Genomic DNA, 24,552 nt, shown 5'->3' with positions numbered 1-24,552 from the left:
GCCATAGTGACCTTTCAAGTCTCTTGAAATACTGTATAGCTATTCATTTATTTTCAGTACTAAAGAGTCTCATCATTTACACTTTAAGGCTGAACAAATTAGAGCACATAGAGATGGCATAACTTTCAGAGGTCCTAGAAAATAGTTGATAGAGGAATAAGGCAGAAGGAATAGTAATTTGTTTACTCTGCTTATAGAACTACACCGTCTGAGACTGCAAGAAGGGCACAGGGTGATAGTATTTATATGGATACTAAAGTTAAGATTATAGGAGGGGTTGGCAGGGAAAGGTAACGAGAGAAGGTGACAAACCTGGAATAAGAAGATTCATACTTACTGCAATTACACTCAAGTATTACATTAGGTAAATTGTTTGGAATTTTAAACTGGCTACCTTTTCTTATGGAAAGCAGGGAGGTGGGCACAGGATACATGAGTAAGAAGGCATTGTGTATTCTTGACCATTATCTTCCAGGGAAAATGCCTATTAATTGTTAGTATTTGGAAAGGAGGCGTTATTTTCCTAAGTATTTTCTTTTTGGAATTAACTAAACTAAATTATTCTAAATTATCTAGATAGATAATAGATAATAGATAGTAATACTCAAATGAGTATTACTCCCATATCATAAGGCCCTCTTTTTCACTGAAAGTATCCTATAGGAGAGGGCAAAAATAGGCTGTCAAATGAATTGCAGAACCAGTGGTAGCCAAAGAGGATTCAAATGGATATGACAAAAGCCCTGAAATATGATTACTGTTGAAAGAAAAAGAACTAGCTCTAAGTCACAACGGCTGTGGATTGTCTATATTGAATTTTGGTGTATTCTAACCCACTGTATGTGGGGTAAACGCACAAAATGTTAATAATGGCTTACCGGGGGTAAGTTAATGGGTAGTTTTAAAATGTTCTTTTGATTATTTTTGCATTTTCCACAAGTAATTTCAATCAGAATGTAAACAAGAAAAAAAAAAAAACTTTAAAAATTCTCTCTACTCAAATGGCAAAGCTTTCTCTTAATATACTTTTTCAGAACTGTATGTTATCCATGGCTCTGAAAATAATTCCTGGTTTGTTCAAAATATTCCTTTTTTCCAAATGATCCTAAAATAACTTCTAAAGGGATAAACCTTTCAAATTGAACTTTTTCAAGAAAGCTGAACTTGGAGTTCTGAGATATTTTTGCCCTTATTAATATCCACAAAGAAAGTGTGAGACAATAAGCACCCACATCTATATAGGAGGATGTGAATGCATCAAGAGGACGATTAGCTTCATCAGTGTGAAGGGAGAAACAAAATCCAAAAATGTGAAAATAAAAATATTGTATTGATTCAAATTGTAAATATGCCACTTTCATTTTTATTTTATCTACTTTTATCTTTCAAATTCATTCTCATATGAATGCAGTTTTAGGTTTACAGGTCTTCCTCCTCCAAGATATTATCATCACTTGATTCCTGCCTTCTTTACATTGTATTTTTTCTTAATGTTTTATTTTGAGCTGTTTCTACTTATTTCCTTAGTCATTTTATTACTGTCTTGATTTTTGAACTCACATACCTTAAAGCAAGTGATCCTCCAACTGGTTTGGAGTTTTATCCCACATGTTTCTGAAGGATACTGGCTAATGCTTAGTGATCCAGAGCAAGTTAGCAACATCTTTACACCTAGAGGGTTAGCAATGCCCACGAGTGCCACTGGTTATTACTGGAAGGCCTAAGGTAAAGGCAGAGGAGAAGAAAATAGGGAGAATCAAGGGAGCAGGGAGAAAGGAACCAGAGTAAAGGAAGACAGGGGTAGAGAGAAGGAGGTACTCAAAGGAGGGTCGTAGAGAGCCACAATTGGCCTCAAGGATATTCTTTACCAAAACACTGCCTGGGGTGGTATTTATAATAGAAAAGAGGCTAATTAATACATTTACCTTTAAAGAAATGAAAATCATCTTAATTACTAAATATAGTAAAAATAACTTTTAGGATTCATAGAGTTTATCTTCCTAAATTACAGACAAAAGTGAGGAGGTATAAACTGGAAAATTCAGCATAGTTGTAAGACCATGCCACTTGTCTACAGAAGACTTTTGCTTCTTTAATTATGATGTTCATATTGTACACACAGACACACTAACCATTCCTACTTTGAGATTTAACCATCTACAGAATGGTTATCACTTATGTCTCTCTTATGTGTTACATATCTTGGAGAACTAGTAACTCTTTGCAAGAAAGAAACAATGTGAATCAGCTTCATGGTAGATAATCTCTCTGACTCTTTATAATGTGAGATGCCATTTTAGATTTTTTTCTGGTGAAATAACTAAAAAACCCCTCCCAAACAAAAGCATAAATAGGATACTAAATGGTAATTTTACATAAAATTTTTTTGATGAGTTGTACAGTGTCTGAAAAGCTCATAGGGGCTAATTGCTCCCTTTGGCAACAAGAAAAGCTAACAGCAACCGTTTTTTTTTTTTTTTTTTTTTTTTTAAATTGAGGTGCTGCTAGCTCATGTAGAAATCACAGAACAATATTCTCTTTGGGAATAATTCTGCCTCAAATAATTTATTTTCTCACTCTCTCCCACTTTATAAAAAACAGACTTCTTTGTCTCTGGTGTTTCATCTGCTCTAGCTGTTTGCTTTACTCTGGAAGCAAGAATTCTTTGTCATTTTATAGTAATCCTGTATGGCTATAAATTGTAACATCAAAACAGAATTTACTTTTTAGATGGGCAATAAGAAACTATTTCAAGCCAACAATGACGTTGGGAAAAAAAAGAAGCTAGAAGAGCCAGTGAAGCTATCACAAGATAAAATAATTTTCTGTCTGGACAATATTTATTCTGATCAACACTGTAGAAGGAAGCAATTTGAAAGAAAAAGACACAGGAGCCATTGGGAATTTGGTATTTATGTTTTGGCTTTGCCAATTTCAGAAGTATTCTGATATAGTGAGATCAAGCTGAATGAAGTGAATCGAAGATAATCTTCCTGAGAAAGAATACACTAGTGGAAATGAAAAAACATAAGCTCAATCTCTCTACCATTTTATTTACACAGAAAATGAGAGTAGCAATTCAAATGTTAGCCCTTTTTCAGAGATAGTTTAAGAAAATGTGTTTAAAATAATAATAGTGATGATAATGGTTACTACCATTAAACATTTTAAAATACAATTATCAAGTGTTCTTTTTTTTTTTTTTAATGTGTGTCAGGTAGTTTACTAAGGCTTTCTACAACCTCATCTAATCCTTACAACAACCTGCTGGGGTAAGTATTGTTGTAATTATCATAATTTTAGAGATGAGAAAACTGAAGCTAAAAAAATTTAAGTGATTTGCTCAAAGTTACACAGATGGAACTGGTACTAAAACCCAGATCACTCGAGCTTTGCTCAATGCTTGTAGCCTTAACCATTTGCTATGTTATCTCCAACATCAAAAGATAACTACTAAGAGATGATGGAACACAGAGATTAATGAAGTATTTAATTACAAGAAAAAGGAAATTACAGGTTGATAATCTTTTATATGAAATGCTTGGAACCAGAAGTATTTTGGATTTTGATGTTTTTCAGATTTTGGAATATCTGCAAATACATAATGAGATATCTTGCGGATGGGACTGAAGTCTAAACACAAAATTAATTTATGTTTCATATATATCCTATACACATAGCCACAAGGTTGGTAATTTTAAACAATGTTTCAAATACTTTTTCTAAACAAAGTTTTGAGTGTGTTTTTACTGTGACCCTTCACATGAGGTCAGGTATAAAATTTTCTACTCGTGGTGCCATGTCAACACGCAAAAAATTTCAGATTTTGGAGTACTTCAAATTCTGGATTTTGAATTAGGGATGCCCAACCTGTATTTTCATGGCTAAATGTGGCTAAAAAAACCAAAACCAAAGCCAAGTAAGACACTCCATAACTCCATATCTCATGTACCCCATTAAAAAGGGATTGGCATGCCTAACAGCTCTGATAAACTGAAAAAATTTTTAACATGTTTCTTCAATGATATCAAGCTTGTATTAATAACCAATAACATAATAACAATGTATCATACTTGGAAAATCACTAAGAGAGCAGATTTTAAGTCTCACCACAAAAATGATAAGTATGTGAGGTAATGCATGTGTTAATTAGCTCAGCTAAGCCATTCTACAATGTATACTACATATTTTAAAATATCATGTCGTACATGGAAAAACAAAAACAAAACCAAAAAAATCAACAACAGTTTCTAAGCAATTCAGAATTTACATTTGGGGTTCTTAGATTGGAATTTAGGCAGAAAAATGCTATTTAGTATTTGCTTTTAAGCTTTATGCAATCTCAGGCAACTTTGCGTTAGCTGTTGGGGCTCCAGAATTTTGAAATATGGCATCTTCTACAGAATTAGAGGTTTCCCTCATGTCTGCTTTTTATGAAGCCCTTTACTGATGTTTGAGTTGAAAGCGGAACAGACCACCTCAACTTTACCCTTGTGTTGGGAGTCTGCTCTTTTTTCTTAGACCATATAGATGTTTTCAACTAGAAAACATTTGGAAAACTTCCACACCAAGAATGTATGCTGTCTGGCACGTGTAGGAACAGAAAGAATAAATTGAAGTACAGTGTTTTAATTTTCTTCCTATATATTTATTTGTAAGCAAGAATTTTAGTAACATAAAAGATAAACCCTTGATGTGACAGATTCCACATTTACGCTGATGTGATTTTTATGCGTTGCATGCCTGTATCTAAACATCTCATGTACCCCATAAATATATATACCTACCATGTATCCACAAATATTAAAAATAAAAAATTTAAAAAAGAGAATTTTCATATAACTTTTCTTTATCTGAAAAGTTTTAATCAAGACTGTGCTAGAAAATATACAGGTGCAGATTAACATGGTTATCTGTGAATTTTGACAATCATGGGGAAACAAACCTAACAGCTACTGGGTGCTTGGGCTAAGCCAACAATCTGAAAAAAAAAAAATACAGTGTAAGTCTGACCATGTTTAAGAGAACCAAAATATTCACCTCGGACAGCATAGCCATCTTTTACTGATGCTGGGAAGGGCGGTAAATTGTCTTTTGCATATACATCTTGAGCAAGGACTCGCCCCATTCCATCTGAAGGAAGAGAAAAGAAGGAAAATGTAAATATCGAGAGCAACGGGTAAGCAGGCAGTCATAAACAAGATGGGCATGAGTGCTTGTCTGTCACAGCCTGTAAATGGGTTCAGTCAGACCTCCTGATTTCTGTCCCAAGAAATAGGGGGCAGAAAGAAGAGATGCATTCTGGTGCCTGAAATAACAGATTATATTCAGTCAATTCATGGCAATGTTTGTAGAGATTATCTGAATATGAGGTGCTATACAGTAATCAAAGATGTGTTCAGTTGATGTGTCAGTAATCCTTTAACAACCCAAATATGATTTTCTTTAAAAGGAAAGCCAACTTTACACATTTTCATACCCATTGACCTAGTAGTTTCACTTCTAGAACTCTATCCTAGGAAAAATGGATAAATGTTTCTGTATATGTTTATTTCAGAGTTGCTTACAATAGAAAAAATGTAAAGAAACCAAACTATCAACAATATAGGTATTTAAATAAGAAATGATATATTCTTAAGATAAAATATTATGGAGGCTAAAGTAATATTTATGAAGAATATTCATTGACATAGGAAAATTCCTATGATATATATTTTTACCACATGCAAAGTCAAATCTGCAGCATATAGTCTTAACTGTATTAAGATATAAGTGTACATATCAATAGAAAAAGAAGGAAAAACCATACATGAAAATATAAAGCATTTACTACTTCAGAATGTTAGATTTATGGTTTTTATTCCCTTTGCTCTACTTTTCCAAAAATTTCCACATTTTCTACAATGAACGCATCATTTTTTAATCCTAAAGTTGTTTTTTTCTTAAGAAGACAAAAGTTTTTTAAAAAAAGGAATGTCCCAGTCATCCATTTGAGTTTTAGCCTTTGATTTTGGCTTCATTAATTGAAATAATTTAGTGCCTATAAGAAGAGCACCAGTAACTTTTGTATGAAGTAAGTATTCAGACTACTCTGGATGAAAATCACTTTTGGCTCAGAAATTCGAACTAGTGCCAACAAGAATAAGTTTCAGGAGTCACAACCAATTCCTTAAATCCTCTAGTCAGAAACTGTCTTTATTGTTAATTTAAAAAAAGGAAAGCAAAAATAAATGAGGTTAAAAAAAGAGGAAGGGGAAGGATTAAAAGAAACCAAGACAAGTAATACAGGACTTGATTTACATGAAGTATTTGTATAATTTATAAAATTTCATTGATCCAGAGCTGGATAAGTGAGTCTGTATTTTTTATCTTTGAATTTAGCCACCTAGGGTCCCTGATTTCCAGATCCTAGGACCTAGAAGTAAGTGTAGAGAGATTTTTAAATTTATATTCTGACCATCTGATTTTCAAATTTCTATTCTGAATATCACTATATTCTATAGTGATATTGACTCTTCCCTTTTGGCACTTGAATTGGAAGGGAGAACTCAGCAGATTCTAGCTTCAGATACTCCTAGGATGTTGAAGCTATTCTGGAGCTATACTGGAGGTCTGGGCCATACTATGTAAGACAAGGGAAGTGGTGGGACCATAGGGTCTAGTTTGTATTCACATATATAACATTAACTCCCAAATGAACCTGAAGCTATATGGTCCCTAGTAGCGGGCCCAGTGGTGCTTGTCCAGGATCACAATAAACCTCATGGGATGCTTCCTTATGTCGAAGTAGTTTGTCCTGGCATTGGGGGGTGTAGATCAAAATGTAAGCTCTACACCAACTCAGAATCTACATGAATGACTTTGCTGGAATTTTGAATAGTGCACTAATAGTGGTTAATAATCAGAGATAGCACAAGGGCTGAGTTTTTCTGGTGGCTAGCCCCATTGATATAGTAAATGTTTATTAACATTTACTATAATATGAATTGTATGAATTACATATATAATCTCACTTAATCCCATGAAAATCTGGTAGAGCACTGTTAGGTTCATTTTACAGGTGAAGGAAGACAGTGTTTTTTGTTTTTGTTTTTGTTTTTTTGAGACGGAGTCTCGCTCTGCCGCCCAGGCTGGAGTGCAGTGGCGCGATCTCGGCTCACTGCAAGCTCCGCCTCCCGGGTTCACGCCATTCTCCTGCCTCAGCCTCCCAAGTAGCTGGAGCTACAGGGGCCTGCCACCAGCCCCGGCTAATTTTTTTTTGTATTTTTAGTAGAGACGGGGTTTCACCGTGTTAGCCAGGATGATCTCGATCTCCTGACCTCGTGATCTGCCCGCCTCGGCCTTCCAAAGTGCTGAGATTACAGGCGTGAGCCACCGCGCCCGGCCATAAGAGAGGTTTAAATAGAGTAAGTCCTTACCTACAGCAATATATTTCATAGATGGCTAAGGTAAGATGGAAAAACTAGATTTTAGAACTTTTCAGCCATACTATCACCATAGTAATAACTACTACAACTCATGTTCCCTCTACCCACTGCTCTTCCTTTATGTCCCTCACATTTAAAAAGTTTCAAGTTAAAAAATTAAACATAATTACTGTATAAACCAGCAATTCCATTTCTAGGTATACATCCAAAACATTAAAAGCTGGGACTTGAACACATATTTGTACACCCATATTCACAACATTATCCACAATAGTCAATGGTGGAAGCAACTCAAGTATCTATTGACAGATGAATGGATAAGCAAAGTATGGTATATACATACAGAAATATTATTTAGCCTTAAAAAGGAAGGAAATTCTGACTATGTTACAACATGGATGAATCTTGAGGACATTCTGCTAAGTGAAATAAGCTGACCACAAAAAGACAAATATTTTATGATTCCACTTACATGAGGTACATAGAGTAGTCAAATCACAGAGATAGAAAGTAGAATGGTGGTGGCAGGTGCTGGGATGAGGAGGGAAAGGAGAGTTAGTGTTTAATGGGTATAGAGTTTCAGTTTGGGAAGACCAAAAAGTTCTAGACATGGCTGGTGGTGATGGTTACAGAACAATGTGAATGTACTTAATGCTATTGAACCATATGCTTAAAAATGGTTAAAATAGTAAGTTTTATGTTACATATATGTTATCACTACAGACACCATCACCAACAACAAAAAACTACAAATTTGTTGGCCATAAGAATCAACAGTTAGTATAGTCACTTTTCTACCCTAAGTTCTTGCCAGTAGCCCCAAAGAAACAGGCTCAGCATGGCTCTCTTTCTTCCAATATTCTAAGACAGGGGCTTTATATATAATATGCTAAGTTTGAAAGACAACTGATACTGACAGCTGTATTATAGATCTCACAGTGTCTTGAAATGCACATGAATGAATTATTTTAATACTCTGAGGAGAGGAATAATGATTATCTTCTGCTTTTGCAAGATTTAGATACATGGAAGTGGAAGAAAGTTGAGTAAGATCTCCCTGACAATTTGGATAAAAGAATATCAGCACACTTGATTTCTGTCTTGAATGCCTGAGTTGTTCATACAACTTATTGTGTAATTCCATTCTGGAAGGCTCCTATGGTATAGAATCTACTCAATAATAATTTGATAACATTTGATTCTGGAATCTAAAAACTTTGTTCTGGTAGTTTGCAATAATATTTACTCCCCATTCTAACATATATACAAATACTAAAAAATATCCCTTGAATTTCTGAGGAGGCTCAAATGAGAAAAACGTATGTATGACAAGGAATTATGTAGTTATTTAAATGCTGCAACCCACCCAAACTTTAGTAGGTTAAAAATTAATAAACATATCCTATTATAATAATTCTGCAGTGCTAGTTTAAGAATCGCTTAGCACAATGTGGGAAATATTTATACTGTGATTGACCTTTATTTCTAACAAATGTCCAGTTTCTGATACAAAGTATGATTTGTCACATCTTAAACATTCTGGGCTTTTTCTAGTCTGTGCTTTTGCAGATCATCTTGCATTGGACAGGAACGCTTTTTTTCTTTCCTTTTTTCTCCTCCTAGTAAATATCATGCATTCTTCAAGGTTCAGCTCAGATGTTACCTCTTTGGTCTTCTGTCTCTTACCAAGGCCAACAAGTTCACTGACTGATTTACTCATCCATTCATCAAACACTGGGAACCTAATATATGCTAGACACTGGAGACAAAAATACCCGTAAGGCCTGGTTGATGTCCTCAAGGAATTCACAAGTACAGTGCATGAGAGAAAGAGAAAGATAGAGAATTAGAGATGATGACAAGATAGTATGACATAGACAGCGGCAGGAAAATGTACAGGGTGATATGGGAGACATACAGAAAATCACCTAACCAAAAACTTGTGGAACATCTAGAAAATCTTCCTAGAAGAGATAAACACCTGAGCTGAGTTTTAAAGGGTAACTCAAAACCAGGTGGGGGGGGGGGGCATTTTAGACAAATGAAACAGGATCAAGGGAGTTTAAACCTAATTTTGTAAAAATGGGAATCCAATGAGGGATTTTTAAGCAGACTAATGACTTCAAATTAATTCACTAGCATAATTTAAGTCTCTTGAAAGGTAATGAGATTTGTCTTTTAGGAACTTCTTTGGTGATTAAAGAGAGAATCGGTTGGAGGGACTACCTTTACTTTTAATATTTGCATAAGATTTGTAACCATCTATTTTTGCATGGTTTTCACATTGTATTATGGCTGTTTCTGAAACTGTCTTGACTTCTGCATCAGGCTTTGAATTCTTTGTTGTCACAGTATATATTATTCATCTTTGTAATCCTAGTATCAAGCACAGTGTTTGGTATGTAAAGGCACTCAGTAACTGTTTGAATGACTGAGTCAATGAATGAGTGCATTAATGATTATGACTATGAGAAAATATCAGATAAGTAGAGAAAAAGGTCATATCAATCAAATACAACCAGCTTCGATCAAAGAGGATATAAAATAGAGAAGGATATTTTGATAACCTCTAATTTCATTTCCTTGAAGCTGTACCCCTCTCTCTAGCCAAGTCATGTTTCTGTATATACGTGATCACCTCCATGCATATGGTCAAGGCTTCCCTAAGCCCAGACTGTTATTTACCTTTTTGCTGCCAGTCTATGTCCATTATCTATTTCAAGACTTCATTCAAGATAGTAAGTTCTCCTTGATCATTGCCACTCTGAATACTACTCATGTATATACTTTTTGTCAACTATATATTCAATTTGTAATATATCATTGTATTAGTCTGTTCTTGCACTGCTATAAAGAAATACTGAGACTGGGTAATTTATAAAGATAAGAGGTTTAATTGGCTCACAGTTCTATAGGCTGTATAGGAAGCATAGTGGCTTCTTCTTCTGGGGAGGCCTCAGGAAACTTACAATCATGGCAGAAGACAAAGGGAGAGTGGCAACTCACATGGCCAGAGAAGGAGCAAGAGAGAGAGGTGGCGGGTGACACACACTTTTAAACAACCAGATCTCAAGAGAACTCATTATCATGATGACAGCACAAATTGAGGATGGTGTTAAACCTTGAGAAATCACTCCCATGCTCCAGTAACCTCCCACCAGGCCCCACCTCCAGCACTGGGAGCTACATTTCAACGTGAGATTTGGAGGGGGTGTGGCATAGATCCAAATACTATCAGTCAGTTACCAACTATTTGCAAAATTGACATGTAAGAGGTCTCATGTTGGTGTGTGTGGTTCCTCAAGCTTTTGAAAAGAATTGCAATTTTTATTTCCTTTGTGTCTACTCAAAGCAGCAAATATAGGTCTTACTCAAAATGTCTTTTTCTATCTTGGACTCCCAGAGCAGTCTTTACTTTTATTTAAGTTTAATTCTTCTTAAAAACCAAGGACAAACTGAAAAGAAGTGAAAACAAATGCCAAACAAAAACTTGAGCATAATTATTTTTAACAGCATTTTTCATAATAGCCAAAAGATGGAAACCTAAATATCCATCAACTGATGAATGAACAAACTGTGGTATATCTATACAATGAAACATTACATAGCCATAAAAATAAATGATGTACTTCTGAAAACTACTAAACATTGCTGAAAGAAATAACAGAGACAAGTAAATGGAAAGACAGCCTGTGTTCATACTGGTAATGTTCATATTACCCATAGCAATCTACAAATTAAGTGCAATCCTATCAAAATCCCAAGGACATTGTTTATAAAAATAGAAAAGCTCATCCTAAAATTTATATGGAATCTCAAGGGACTCCAAATAGCCAAAACAATTGTGAAAAAGAACAAAGTTGGAGGAATCATGTTTCCTGATTTCAAAACATATTATGAAGCCACAGTAATCAAAACGGTATGGTACTGGCATAAACAGACATATAGATAAATGGAACAGAATAGAGAACTTAGAAATAAACCCTCATGTGTATAGTCAAATGGTCTCTGGTAAGAGTGCCAAGACCACTCAATGGGGAAAGGACAGTCTCTTCAACAAATGGTGCTAGGAAAATCAGATACCCAAATGCAAAAGAATAAAATTGGAGTCTTACAATTACACTATATACCTCTACAAGGAAAACTACAAAACACTGCTGAAAGAAATAATAGATGACACAAACAAATGGAAACACATCCCATGCTCATGGATGGGTAGAATCAATATTGTAAAAATGACCACACTGCCAAAAGCAATGTACAAATTCAATGTAATTTGCATCAAAATACCACTATCATTCTTCACAGAACTAGAAAAGACAATCCTGAAATTCATATAAAACCAAAAAAGCCCACACAGCCAAAGCAAGACTAAGCAAAAAGAACAAATCTGGAGACATCACACTACCTGACTTCAAACTATACTGTAAGGCCACAGTCACTAAAACAGCATGGTACTGGTATAAAAATAGGCACACAGACCAATGAAAGAGAATAGAGAACCCAGACATAAACCCAATACTTATTGCCAACTGATCTTTGACAAGGCAAACAAAAACATAAAGTGGGGAAAGGACACCCTATTCAACAAATGGTGCTGGGATAATTGACAAGTCACATGTAGAAGAATGAAACTGCATCCTCCTCTCTCACCTTATACAAAAATCAACTCAAGTTGGATCAAGAACTTAAGCCTAAGAACTGAAACTATAAAAATTCTAGAAGATAACATCAGAAAAACCATTCTAGACACTGGCTTAGGCAAAGACTTCATGACCAAGAATCCAAAAGCAAATGCAAGAAAAACAATGATAAATATGTGGGACTTAAATTAATCTAAAAAGTTTCTGCACAGCAAAAGAAACAATCAGTAAAGTAAACAGACAACCCACAGAGTGGGAGAAAATCTTCACAATTTACACATCTGACAAAGGACTAATATCTAGAATCTACAAGGAACTTAAGCAAATTAGCATGAGAAAACAATTCTGTCAAAAAATGGGCTAAGGACACGAATAGACAATTCTCAAAAGAAGATATACAAATGGCCAACAAACATATAAAAAAAAGCTCAACATTGCCAATGATCAGGAAAATGCAAATCAAAACCACAATGTGATACCACCTTACTCTTGCAAGAATGGCCACAATGAAAAAATAACAACAAAAAAAGATGTTGACAGGGATGTGGTGAAAAGGGGACACTTATACACTGCTGGTAGAAATGTAAACTTGTACAACCACTATGGAAAACAGTGTGGAGATTCCGTAAAGAACTAAAAGTAGAACTACCATTTGATCCAGCAATCCCACTACTGGGTATCTACCCAGAGGAAAAGAAGTAATTATCCATAAAAGATACTTGCACATGCATGTTTATAGCAGCACAATTTGCGATTGCAAAAATATGGAACCAGCCCAAATGCCCAGCAATCCATGAGTGGACAAAGAAATTGTGGTATATGTATACCACGGAATACTATCCATCCATAAAAGGAACGAAATAATGGCATTCACAGCAACCTGGATGGAACTGGAGACCATTATTCCAAATGAACTAACTCAGTAAAGAAAAACCAAACATTGTACATTCTCACTTATAAGTGGGAGCTAAGCCATGAAGATGCAAAGGCGTAAGAATGATACAGTGGACTTTGGGGACTTGGGGGAAAGGGTCAGATGCAGGTGAGGGATACAAGAATACAAATTCGGTACAGTGTATACTGCTTGGATGATGGGTGCACCAGAATCTCACAAATCACCACTAAAGAACTTACCCATGTAAACAAACACCACCTGTTCCCTAATAACCTATAGAAATTAACAATAAGACAGTGAAAATAAACAACAACAAAGAAAATTAACTCAACCTGAATTAAAGACCTAAATGTAAGACGTAAAACTATAAAACTAGAAGAAAACAGGAAGTAGTTCATGACATTCAACGTGACAATGATTTTGTTTTGAATATGATACCAAAAACATAGGCAACTAAAGTAAAATAGACAAATGGGACTACATCTAACAGAAATATTTTGTGCATCAAATAATGTAATCAACAGAGTAAAAAGGCAACCTATGAAATGAGAGAAAATAATTGCAAATCATATATCTAGTACGAGTTAATATCCAGAATACATAAAGAGCTCTTACAACTCAACAACAAAAAACAAATCACATGAATTTAAAATGAAAAAAAGACTTGAATAGACATTTTCCCAAAGATGCTATACAAATAGCCAATGAGAATATAAAAAGATGCTCAACATCAATAATTGTCAGAAAAATGAAAGTCAAAATCACAATGAGAACATCACCTTACACTTATTAGGATAGCTACCATCAAAAAACCCAGAAAAGTTTTGGTATGAATAAGGGAAACTGAAACCCTTGTGTACTGCTGGTGGGGTTATAAAGTGGTGCAACCACTTGTAAAATAGCATGGAAGTTCCTCAAAAAATTAAAAATAGAACTATCAGATGATCCAGCAACCTCACTTCTGGGTATGTATTCAAAAGAATTAAAAGCAGGGTCCTGAAGAGATATTTGCACACCCATGTTCATAGAAACCATATTCACAATAGCCAAGAGGTGGAAGCAACTCAAATGTTCATTAATAGGTGAGTGAATAAACAATTAAACAGTCAAATTAACAGAAAAAAAGTAGAATGATAGTTATCAGATGCTAGAGGGAGGTGTAAGAGAAGAGTTATTGAATGGATATAGAGTTTTGAATTTGCGAGTTGAAAAAATTCTGAAGATCTGTTTCACAAAAATATGAATATACTTAACATTACTGAACTTCAAAATGGTTAAGATGATAAATTTTGTGTTGCATTTTTACCACCACAACAAAAAAGGAATGAATTACTGATACATGCTATAACATGGATGAATCTTGAAAATATTAAGCTAAGTGGAAGAAGCCAGTTACAAAAGAACATGTATTATATGATCCTACTTATATGAAATGTCCCAAATAGGCAAATTTATAGAAATAGAAAGTAGACTAGTGGCTTATTAAGGGCTGGATGTGAAGATGAGGGGATAGGAGGATGACTGCTAAAAGGGACAGGCATTCTTTTTGAATTAATGAAAATGTTCTAAAATTGTGGTGATGGCTACACATGTCTGAGTATACTAAAAACACTGAATACTTCGAATTGTATAGTATATGAATTATATCTTCTAAAATTGTGGTGATGGCTACACATGCCTGAATATACTAAAAACACTGAATACTTTGAATTATATCTTGATAAGTTTTTTTTTTAAAGGCAAGTACAAGAGTTGTTTTAAAGAAGAATATTTCATTTCTATATGTGATATTTAGAAAAGTCATATTTATAGCACACATATACCATCTGGTCTTTTGTTAATATTATTAATATAAAATTTACTATATATATAACCAACCAGCTTTTTATTTTGCAGTCACTCTATATATAGTGGTTGCTATATTTAAGGTAAATTAGATCCCTAGTGGATTAGTCCTGATTTTGGAGTTGGTATAAAGTCAACTTGTCAGCAAAGATTTAAGTCTCCTCAAAGAAAAAGCATGCATGACCTCAAGCTTTGGTCTGAGAGCTTAAGGGAAGGGAAAAAATCTGGAGAGAAATAGGCAATCAAGTGGAAAATGGTAAGGGCTCCCAGTAGGCAGCAGATACAAAAGGAATCTTGAAGGAATAAATGCCAGATATACCTCTCTGCAAGCAGCTATATCCACATCTCTCATTAAAGTTTAGGACTAAACAATTTTCTAGCTTTTCCAACCAGTCAGTATTAGACTTCATTCAATGTCAGACCAGATGATGCATTCGGAATGTAAAGAGAACATAATAGTGCTGCAAATTACTTCACCACATGGGACTGCCTCTCTTGCATACGAATACTTACATAGATGTGAAACCATCCCTTCCCTTTGCCCATAGGTAGAACCTAAGCAGTAGTGTTGGATAAACCTTGTGCTTGTGATTTTAGAAAGGTATTCTAAGCCTTCTAACTTAAATGGGAACCAGGGAGCAGTAACTTCTCACCTGGATATTATGTTTTAAGTTTAGCATTTGGTAGAGAAACAGCAGTGAGCAGTTGAAGCAGTGGGAGCCAAAGGCCTTACTGAATAATGTAATTTCAGAAAAACATAAGCAAAATTTCCTTTTACCAGTTGCCCCATTCCAGGAAGAGCCCCGTTTATGATAAGCAAAAGTTGGCTTTCCCAATAGGTGATTAATATAACTAATATGCTTGCTTAGGAACATCTGATGTTGGGAGTTTGCAGCTTTTCACAGACTGCTGTGAGCATTTCATTTTGCTGAAGGTTAGGCTGTGTTCCAGGAAGCTATGGTCCTGCTTTCATGGTCTGAGTAGATAATGTTCATTCTGTTCTACTTTCTTCCACACACTGTACTGCATAAATTCTGTAAAATAATGTCTTCAATTTGATGAAGATGAAGACCATAAACACATATGCATATTTCTGGATTCTACAGAGTGTCAGAAATCTTAAAGGAAAGGCTATGTAACACTGGGCACCCTGGGCCATATAATTAAGTGATCTCAGGCGGTAGACAAGAAGAAGGAGTGGAAAAAGACTGGTTGATACATTGTTTTGTGTGCCATGCTTACTTGTGCTGCAAGAAAACAGTGGCAGTCTGGTTGGATCAGAAAGGGTAGTGTTTTTATGTTGTTAGTAGTACACATATAAAATTCAGTTTCCCATACGATAACAATGATTAATGAATTCCCCACTAGCTGGAGTACTGGTTTTTAAAACTGAGATGACTGACCTAAGGTATCTTTACCAATTCAAATGGCTGACAATGGACATACACACAAGAAAAATAAAGACACGGAACTATGTCTAAAGTTAAGGATGATTTGTAAGCATTGAGCTCAAACATATTCTCTAAAGGGGAAAAGTTAATAGTTAATCTGTTTGGTTGGGTATTTATTCTGACACAGATAATACAGATGTTTCTTGATTTACAATGAGGTTACATCCTGATAAACCCATTTTAAGTTGAAAACATGGCAAGTCAAAAATGCATTCAAATACAGCTAAGAGAGTGAACATCAGAGCTTAGCCTTGCCTAACCTTACATGTGCTCAGGATGCTTACATTAACATATAGTTGGGCAGAATCATCTAACACAAAGCCTATTTTATAATAAAGTGTTGAATATCTCAGGTACTACTTCAGGTATCAACAGCCCACAAAAATCTCAAAATGCAAAATTTGATGTTGAAATTGTAATGGTTTTACACAATTGTAAGTCAAAAAACAAAAACAAACAAACAAACAAACAAAACAAAGCAAAACCCATAAGTCAAACTATCATAAGTCAGGGACTGGACTGTCTATACTTTCTTCTTGCTGTCTACGTTAAGATGTTAGAACAATTGAAAGGCTTTTGGATATAAGAGTGAAAAGCATTCTAATTTCTCAAAGTCACTTACCAAAATAATCCCATGGTTATAAAGTTCCCTGTGTACTTAGCTCTAAGAGGCTTTTTAGAAAGTTAAGGGAGAGCTCTAAGTTCAGTGGTCCAGGAAGTTGATTCCTTGTCATCACTTTGGCTAACCAAGATCTATCATTTGTATGAATCAAGAGTGGAGAAAGTGTGGTAGGTAACAGAATGCTGAAAGGGAAAGATACTACCTAAGACTTTCAACTATGAAATGTGGACATAAATCTATCTGCTATTGATTATAAACTCTTCAAAAGTTTACTCATGCCCATTGTAACAGCACTGATGCTGCAACATTTAAAAGCCACCATTATACATAGTCTATGTGAGAGGTTACTGAAAGATATTTCTTCACATAACGACTATTCACTGTGCTCACCGAAAGAGCTGAAAAGACAATCTCAAAACATGTATCTACTCTGCTAAAATGACCATCAGTAGGAACAATATTAACTAAGGCCAAGGATTAAGAGAGTTACTAGGAAAGGTGAAACATGTACAGATTTGAGTCTCTACATCATTAGAAAAACTTTAAAGTGAATTATAGGGATACCTTAGAGATACTACAGGGTTAGTTCAAGACTACTGCAATAAACTGAGTATTGCAGTACAGTGATTCACACAATTTTTTAGGTTACCCAGTGCATGTTTATGCTATTCTGTAGTCTATTAAGTGTGAAACAGTATTATGTGAAAGTAACAATGCACATACCTTAATTTAAAAAATACTTTATCACTAAAAAATGCTAACAATTATTTGCGTCTTCAGCGAGTTGTAACGTTTTTGCTGGTGGAGAGTCTTGCCTCCATGTTGATGGCTGCTGACTGATCTGGGTGGTGGTTGCTTGTGGCTGGGGTGGCTGTGGCAGTTTGTCAAAATAAGACAATAAGAAGTTTGCTATACTGATTGACTCTTTCCTTCATGAAAAATATCTCTGTAGCATGCAATGCTGTTTGAGAGCATTTAATCCACAGTAGAACTTCTTGCAAATTGGAGTCAATCCTCTTAAATCCTGCTGCTACTTTACCAACTAAGATTATGTAATATTCTAAATCCTTGGTTGTCATTCCAACAGTGTCCACAGCATTTTTATCAGTAGATTCCATCTTAAGAAGCCCCCTTCTTTACTCATCCATAGGAAGTAACTCCTTATCTGTTCAAGTTTCATAATGAGATTGCAGCAATTCAGTCACATCTTCAGGCTTCATCTCTAATTCTAGTCCTCTTGCTATTTTGATGACATCTGTAGTTACCTCCTCCACTGAAGCGTTGAACTACTTAAAGTCATCCATGAAGGTTGGAATCAACTTCTGTTCAACTCCTGTCAATGTTGATATTTTGACCTCCTTCAGTGAATCATAAATGCTCTTAATGATATCTAGAATGGTGAATCATTTCCAGAAAGTTTTCAATTTACTTTGCCCAGATCCATTATAGGAATCACTATCTATGGCAAGTATAGCCTTATTAAATGTATGTCTTAAATAATAACACTTGAATGTTGAAGTTACTCCTTGATCTTTGGACTACAGAGTGGATGTTGTATTAGCAGGCATGAAAAAAACATTAATCTTGCACATCCCAATCAGAGCTCTTGAATGACTAGGTGCAATATCAATAATAGTTATATTCTGAAAGAAATCTTTTTGTCTGAATAATAGGCCTCAAGAAAAGACTCAACATATTCAGTAAACCATGCTGCAAAAAGATGTGCTATCATCCAAGCTTTGTCAGTTATAGAGCACAGGCAGGGAAGATTTAGCATAGTTCTTAAAGCTACTAGGATTTTTAGAATGGCCAATGAGTATTGGCTTCAACTTAAAAGTCACCAGCTACATTAGCCCCTATCAAGAGAATCAGCCTGTCCTATAAAGCTTTCAAGATAGGAATTAATTTTTCCTGTCTAGCAATGAAAGTCCTAGAAGGTATCTTCTTCCAATATATAAGACTGTTTCATCTACATTGAAAACCTGTTGCTTAGCATAGTCACCTTCATCAACGATCTTAGATAGATCTTCTGGCTAACTTGCTGTTGCTTCCACATCAGCATTTGCTGCTTCACCTTGTATTTTTATATTATGGAGATGTAGTCTTTCCTTAAACCTCATAAGCCAATCTCTGCTGGCTTCAAACTTTTCTTCTACACCTTTTTCACCTCTCTCAACCTTCATAGAATTGAAGAGAGTTAGGGCCTTGCTCTGGATTAGGCTTTGGCTTAAGGGAATGTTGGTCTACTGAACTTTTAATTTCCTTAAAGAACTTTTCCTTTGCATTCACAACTTGGCTGTAGCACCAGTGGCCTAGGTTTCTGGCTCTCTTGGCTTTTGACACACCTTCCTCACTAAGCTTAATCACTTCCAGCTTTTGATGTAAAGTGACAGACATGCAATTTTTCCTTTCACTTGAATACTTAGAGGCCATTGTAGAGTTATTAAATGGCCTACTTTCAATATTGTTGTGTCTCAGAGAATAGGGAGGCCCAAGGAGAGGGAAAAAGGGGAACAGCCGATTGACAGAACAGTCAGAATTCACAGGTTTATCGATAAAGTCTGCCATCTTATATGGGTGCAATTTGTGGTGCCCCCGAATAATGACAGTAGTAAAAACAAAGATCACTGACTACAGATCACTGTAAGAGATACAAAAATAACAAAGCGTGAAATATTGTGAGAATTACCAAAATGTGACACAGAGACATAAAGGAACACATGCTGTTGGAAAATGGTGCCAAGAGACTTGCTCAATGTAGGATTGCCACAAACCTTCAATTTGTTAAAAAAAAAAAAAAAAAAAAAGGAATATCTGCAAAGTCAATAAAGTGAGGTATGCATGTATAACATTCATAAAGAAAGTTTCATGGCTATTTATGAGATACTAAAATAAACATTTAACATAGTGGATGCCCTCAAGTCTATTCCAGTATAATTTATTCCTCACATCTTTATCTGAAAGACCAACCAGACAAAACTTTGGTGTACGGCAATTCTTACTTATGTATTACAGGCTTTATATATATATCTGTAGAGTGAAAAAGACTGAATCATTTAGGGTTTAGGCTCTCCTTTGTTGAAAACCAGTACATTCATTAATCTAGTTACTCCAGAAGTTGTGTTAATGGAATAATAAAATTCCTATGCTTACAAAATACATAGCTTTCTCAAAGCACTATTGTGTTGTGCACTTTTTCCCATCTAAGGATGCTCATTATCTGGCAATGTGATGAGTAAGGGAAACCATTACAGTTCTTATGTCATAAAATAAGCTTTATGTAAGGTTATAGAGTTTGGAATAAATACAAATGCTATGATTACCAGAAATGATTAAGCCATGATTTAGTGGTACAAAAACATGCAATGGAATTGGTAATGAACGAGTTATTAAGTTGGGTTGGTGTTTCATGTTTATTTTATCACAAAAACTTCCATCTGTGTTACATATATTCATTTCTATGTATAAAACATTAAGCTTTTAAAATAACTGTATAAATATAAAAAGCATTTAACCTAATTAACATGAAGGGGATACTTTTTTAGTAAGAATAATTTTAAATAATGTCTAAAATGTACTTGAGGTACATTTTAAATAATTTTAAGAGTAATTTTAAATAAAACAATAATTTTAAATAAAATCTAGAATGTATTTGAGGTCACAGAAAATGCTTCAATTGAGAGCAAATGCCTACTCTTTTCAGTACTTAATGATGAAAACCTTGCCACACCCTGGTCAAATGAGTAAGATATCACTGATAAATGGGTAGCTCTTATGTTCAATGGGTGAATTTGTCGGTCAGTATTTTGTGCAAACAAACAAAGAAAATGTTCACTCTATAGTCTGAATAATTTAAATTCTTCTTTAATGGTAATTTCTCAGTCACTGTCCTATTAGCCACATGCTCCACAGGAAAAAAAAAATTCTTGCTATAGTTTCTATAATTTTGAACCATGTACCTCTCTTTTGGAACCCTGGATCTTAGTATTGTAAAAATAATTGCTAAGTTTTCCAACAATGACTGGTCCTGTGTTAGGATATTACTGTGGCCATTAATTAAAAAAACAAAGTTTATATGCAGGAAATAGTTTATAAAATAAAAAATAAAATAAAATGTATGATGAAACAAAGCTCCTACATGGGATGTAAGAAGAAATACATACCAATATGCCAACTATGATACTGATTTTGAAGAAATACTGGTGGCTTATTTCCATATTGCTAAAATCAAAGTAAGGAAATTAGTAAGGCATTATAGTCACAGGGTTGCAACAGTATTACCAAATCATTCACTGTTATATCTAAATGATAAGATATTAATGGTTCATTTTTTTTTTTTTTTAGGAAGTTAACCAAGGAGATTGGGATTCTGCAGAAGAGGAGTTTTATAGAAACTGAAAACGAGATTTTAGACACTAGTCAATAAATTCCATTTTTGGAAAATTGAATTAAAGTATTAAAGATTATTTTAAATAAGTTACATTCTTATACACATTTAGACACATAAGAAACAGTATTGTTGATTAGAATCTTTGTGTCTCTGATTTTCTTCTTCTGCTTTTGCTTCACAATTAAATAAAAGGAAGAACTGGGTTTCCCTGATACTTTTCCCCTGCTGCTCGGGATGAGCTAATGGCCTGCTAGGAGTTGCAAAGTCTTTACTTGAGAAAACAGTCAAAAAGGTAATTCTTGCAGCACTAGGTGCTCTAACGGGAAAGTGAATCACTCAAACTTGAAAAAATAACCCTGCTGGTACTGGCAAATCCTTTACTGTCACCTAAGGTTTTCTCTTTTCATTTTCACTAATTTTCATAATTCCACCAATAAAACATTAGGAATAGACAGGGATGAGTTGTAATTTCTAAAAATATTGGAGAACCTTCTTTACTGGAATAAGGTATTTTTATGCTATTACTTCTGAGAAAATTTCTATCTTTTTTCCATTTTAACTAAAACATTTTTTTCCACTGCATACCTTCTGAATCCTCATGTAATTCTATAGACTAAGGAACTTCAAAATATATATAGAATTTAAAAATTGCAAGATAAACTACAGCAAATAAGATGTGTATACAGAAAATGTGAAAATATAATGAGGTACCTATAAATAATGGAAATATTAAGAATCATATCTAAAGACTGTACCTTATTTTAACCACAAGCATAGTCAGTAAAAGCTGTGTAAATTAACTTTAAAAATCCTATTGAAAAATTAACCCCCCCTTACTTTTTGGATTAAGTATTATTTTCTACTAAAGTTGCTTAAAGAGATACATTTGTAATATGCTTTTTTCTATTTTCTGTTTTATTTTCCTACTTTACTTTTTATTTATAATATACTTTATTTTTTTAAAAGAGAGAATATGTCTAGGAACATATAGAATGGTATGCATAGAAGGAAGTGTGAAAAAGGAAGATTAGTCTACCTGATTGGGAATATTAGGCCAAGGTTATAGGCCTAAATTAGGCCTATATAAATAGGGAAATTAGGCCAAGGTTATAGGCCTGATTCTTTTTCTTTTTCTTTTTTATTATTATAATTTAAGTTCTAGGGTACATGTGCTCAACGTGCAGGTTTGATACACATGTATACACGTGCCATGTTGGTTTGCTGCACCCGTTAACTCGTCATTTACATTACGTATATCTCCTAATGCTATCCCTCCCCCCTCCTCCTTCCCCATGACAGGCCCTGGTGTGAGATGTTCCCCTTCCTGTGTCCAAGTGTTCTCATTGTTCACTTCCCACCTATGAGTGAGAATATGCAGTGTTGGGTTGTCAGTCCTTGAGATAATTTGCTCAGAATGATGGTTTCCAGCTTCATCCATGTGCCTACAAAGGACATGAACTCATCCTTTTTTATGGCTGCACAGTATTCCATGGTGTATATATGCCACATTTTCTTAATCCAGTCTATCATTGATGGACATTTGGGTTGGTTCCAAGTCTTTGCTATTGTGAATAGTGCCGCAATAAACATATGTGTGCATGTGTCTTTATAGCAGCATGATTTATAATCCTTTGGGTATATACCCAGTAATGGGATGGCTGGGTCAAATGGTATTTCTAGTTCTAGATCCTTGAGGAATTGCCACACTGTCTTCCACAATGGTGGAACTAGTTTACAGTCCCACCAACAGTGTAAAAGCGTTCCTATTTCTTCACATCCTCTATAGCACCTGTTGTTTCCTGACTTTTTAATGATCGCCATTCTAACTGGTGTGAGATGATATCTTACTGTGGTTTTGATTTGCATTTCTCTGATGGTATAGGCCTGATTTCTGTGTGAATAAGTAATTTTATTCAATTACATAGCTATAAAAATAACCCCCCTAAACAAGAAGACTTAATAAGTACTGTGGTAAAAGCACACAAGTGGGACCAACAATACTGGGGAAAAAAAGCACCTGAAAGCACATATACAGAATGCTGATTGGCTATATATATACACATATATATAGCCAAAAAATATATTATATATATATTATATACATGTATATATATATGTAGATATGTATATATACATATATGTGTGTGTGTGTGTGTGTGTGTGTGTATATTTGTTGTTGTTGTTGTTGTTGAGATGGAGTCTCCCTCTGTTGCCAGGCTGGAGTAAAACGGCCTGATCTCAGCTAACTACAACCTCTGCCTCCCGGGTTCAAGCAATTCTTCTGCCCCAGCCTCCCAAGTAGCTGGGATTACAGGCATGCACCACCATGCCTGGCTAATTTTTGTATTTTTAGTAGAGATGGGGTTTCACCACATTGGTCAGGCTGGCCTCGAACTCCTGACCTCATGACCTGCCTGCCTCGGCCTCCAAAAGTGATGGGATCACAGGCGTGAGCCCCTGCGCCCGGCCGGTAACATAATTTTTGAATATGAGGATACCATGATTAGTTACAACTTGTGATTTTATATATATATACACACACACACATATATATACACACATGTATGTCACAAAGATATATTGAGGGATTAAGATATACATTTTGAAGAATGCAGGGAGTACAAAGGTAATGATATAATAAGATGCAGAAGTAGAAGGATATAATGAGATGTGTATATTTTAGTGGTGTAATGAAGTTCATGGAATGACGAGTCTAAAGAGATATGAATACCTGAAGGGAAATATGAATGAGTTTAAGAGTCCACATTCATGGAGAAAATTAAAAAATAGACAGCAAATGCCAGCACAGACCAACATCTCTTTGCAAGTAGAATCATTCTAAGTGAAGACCTTACTAGACTGAAGGTAGAAACTGAAGGCAGTAATTTGGATAATAAAAATATATGCTTTCTCATTGGAAATATTTGAATAGCTATCTCAATTCTTTGCTTCAATTTTGTGCAGCTCAATCAGAGAAGAGCAAAAATTAAAAAAAAAAAACCTGCTGCTTAATTAAATTTTCTAATGAGACAGAGATATATTCCTGAATGACCTGGGTGGAATTAAAATCTGATTACATCAAAATGCATACAGCATCCAAATGTAGGCCAACAAATGGAGCTGAGCCAATTTTAGCTTTGACTCTGTAATTTACAAGCGCTATCTCAGGGTTATGACCTTAGAATTCCCATATTAGGAGAGTAAAGGAAAGGGAAGCAGTTGCTAAATTCCAAATAGAGCAGGTTAGTGAAAATAAAATTATTTATACAATATTATCTC

The 24,552-nt window shown here is 34.8% G+C and overlaps 1 protein-coding gene across 45 annotated transcripts in view; it reads right to left on the bottom strand.

Annotated features, from left to right (window-relative positions):
• GPHN (gephyrin) overlaps positions 1-24,552 on the bottom strand; it is a 734,620-nt gene that overhangs the window by 85,282 nt on the left and 624,786 nt on the right. For all 45 annotated transcript variants that reach the window (XM_073997568.1, XM_073997563.1, XM_073997564.1 and 42 more), the window contains one exon: positions 5,041-5,133. In XM_073997568.1, the coding sequence (XP_073853669.1) occupies positions 5,041-5,133 (93 nt within the window). The remainder of the gene's footprint in view (positions 1-5,040; positions 5,134-24,552) is intronic.

Source organism: Macaca fascicularis, chromosome 7, assembly GCF_037993035.2.
Source record: "Macaca fascicularis isolate 582-1 chromosome 7, T2T-MFA8v1.1".
NCBI lineage: Eukaryota > Metazoa > Chordata > Mammalia > Primates > Cercopithecidae > Macaca > Macaca fascicularis.
This window is presented reverse-complemented; position numbering and strand designations above follow the sequence as displayed.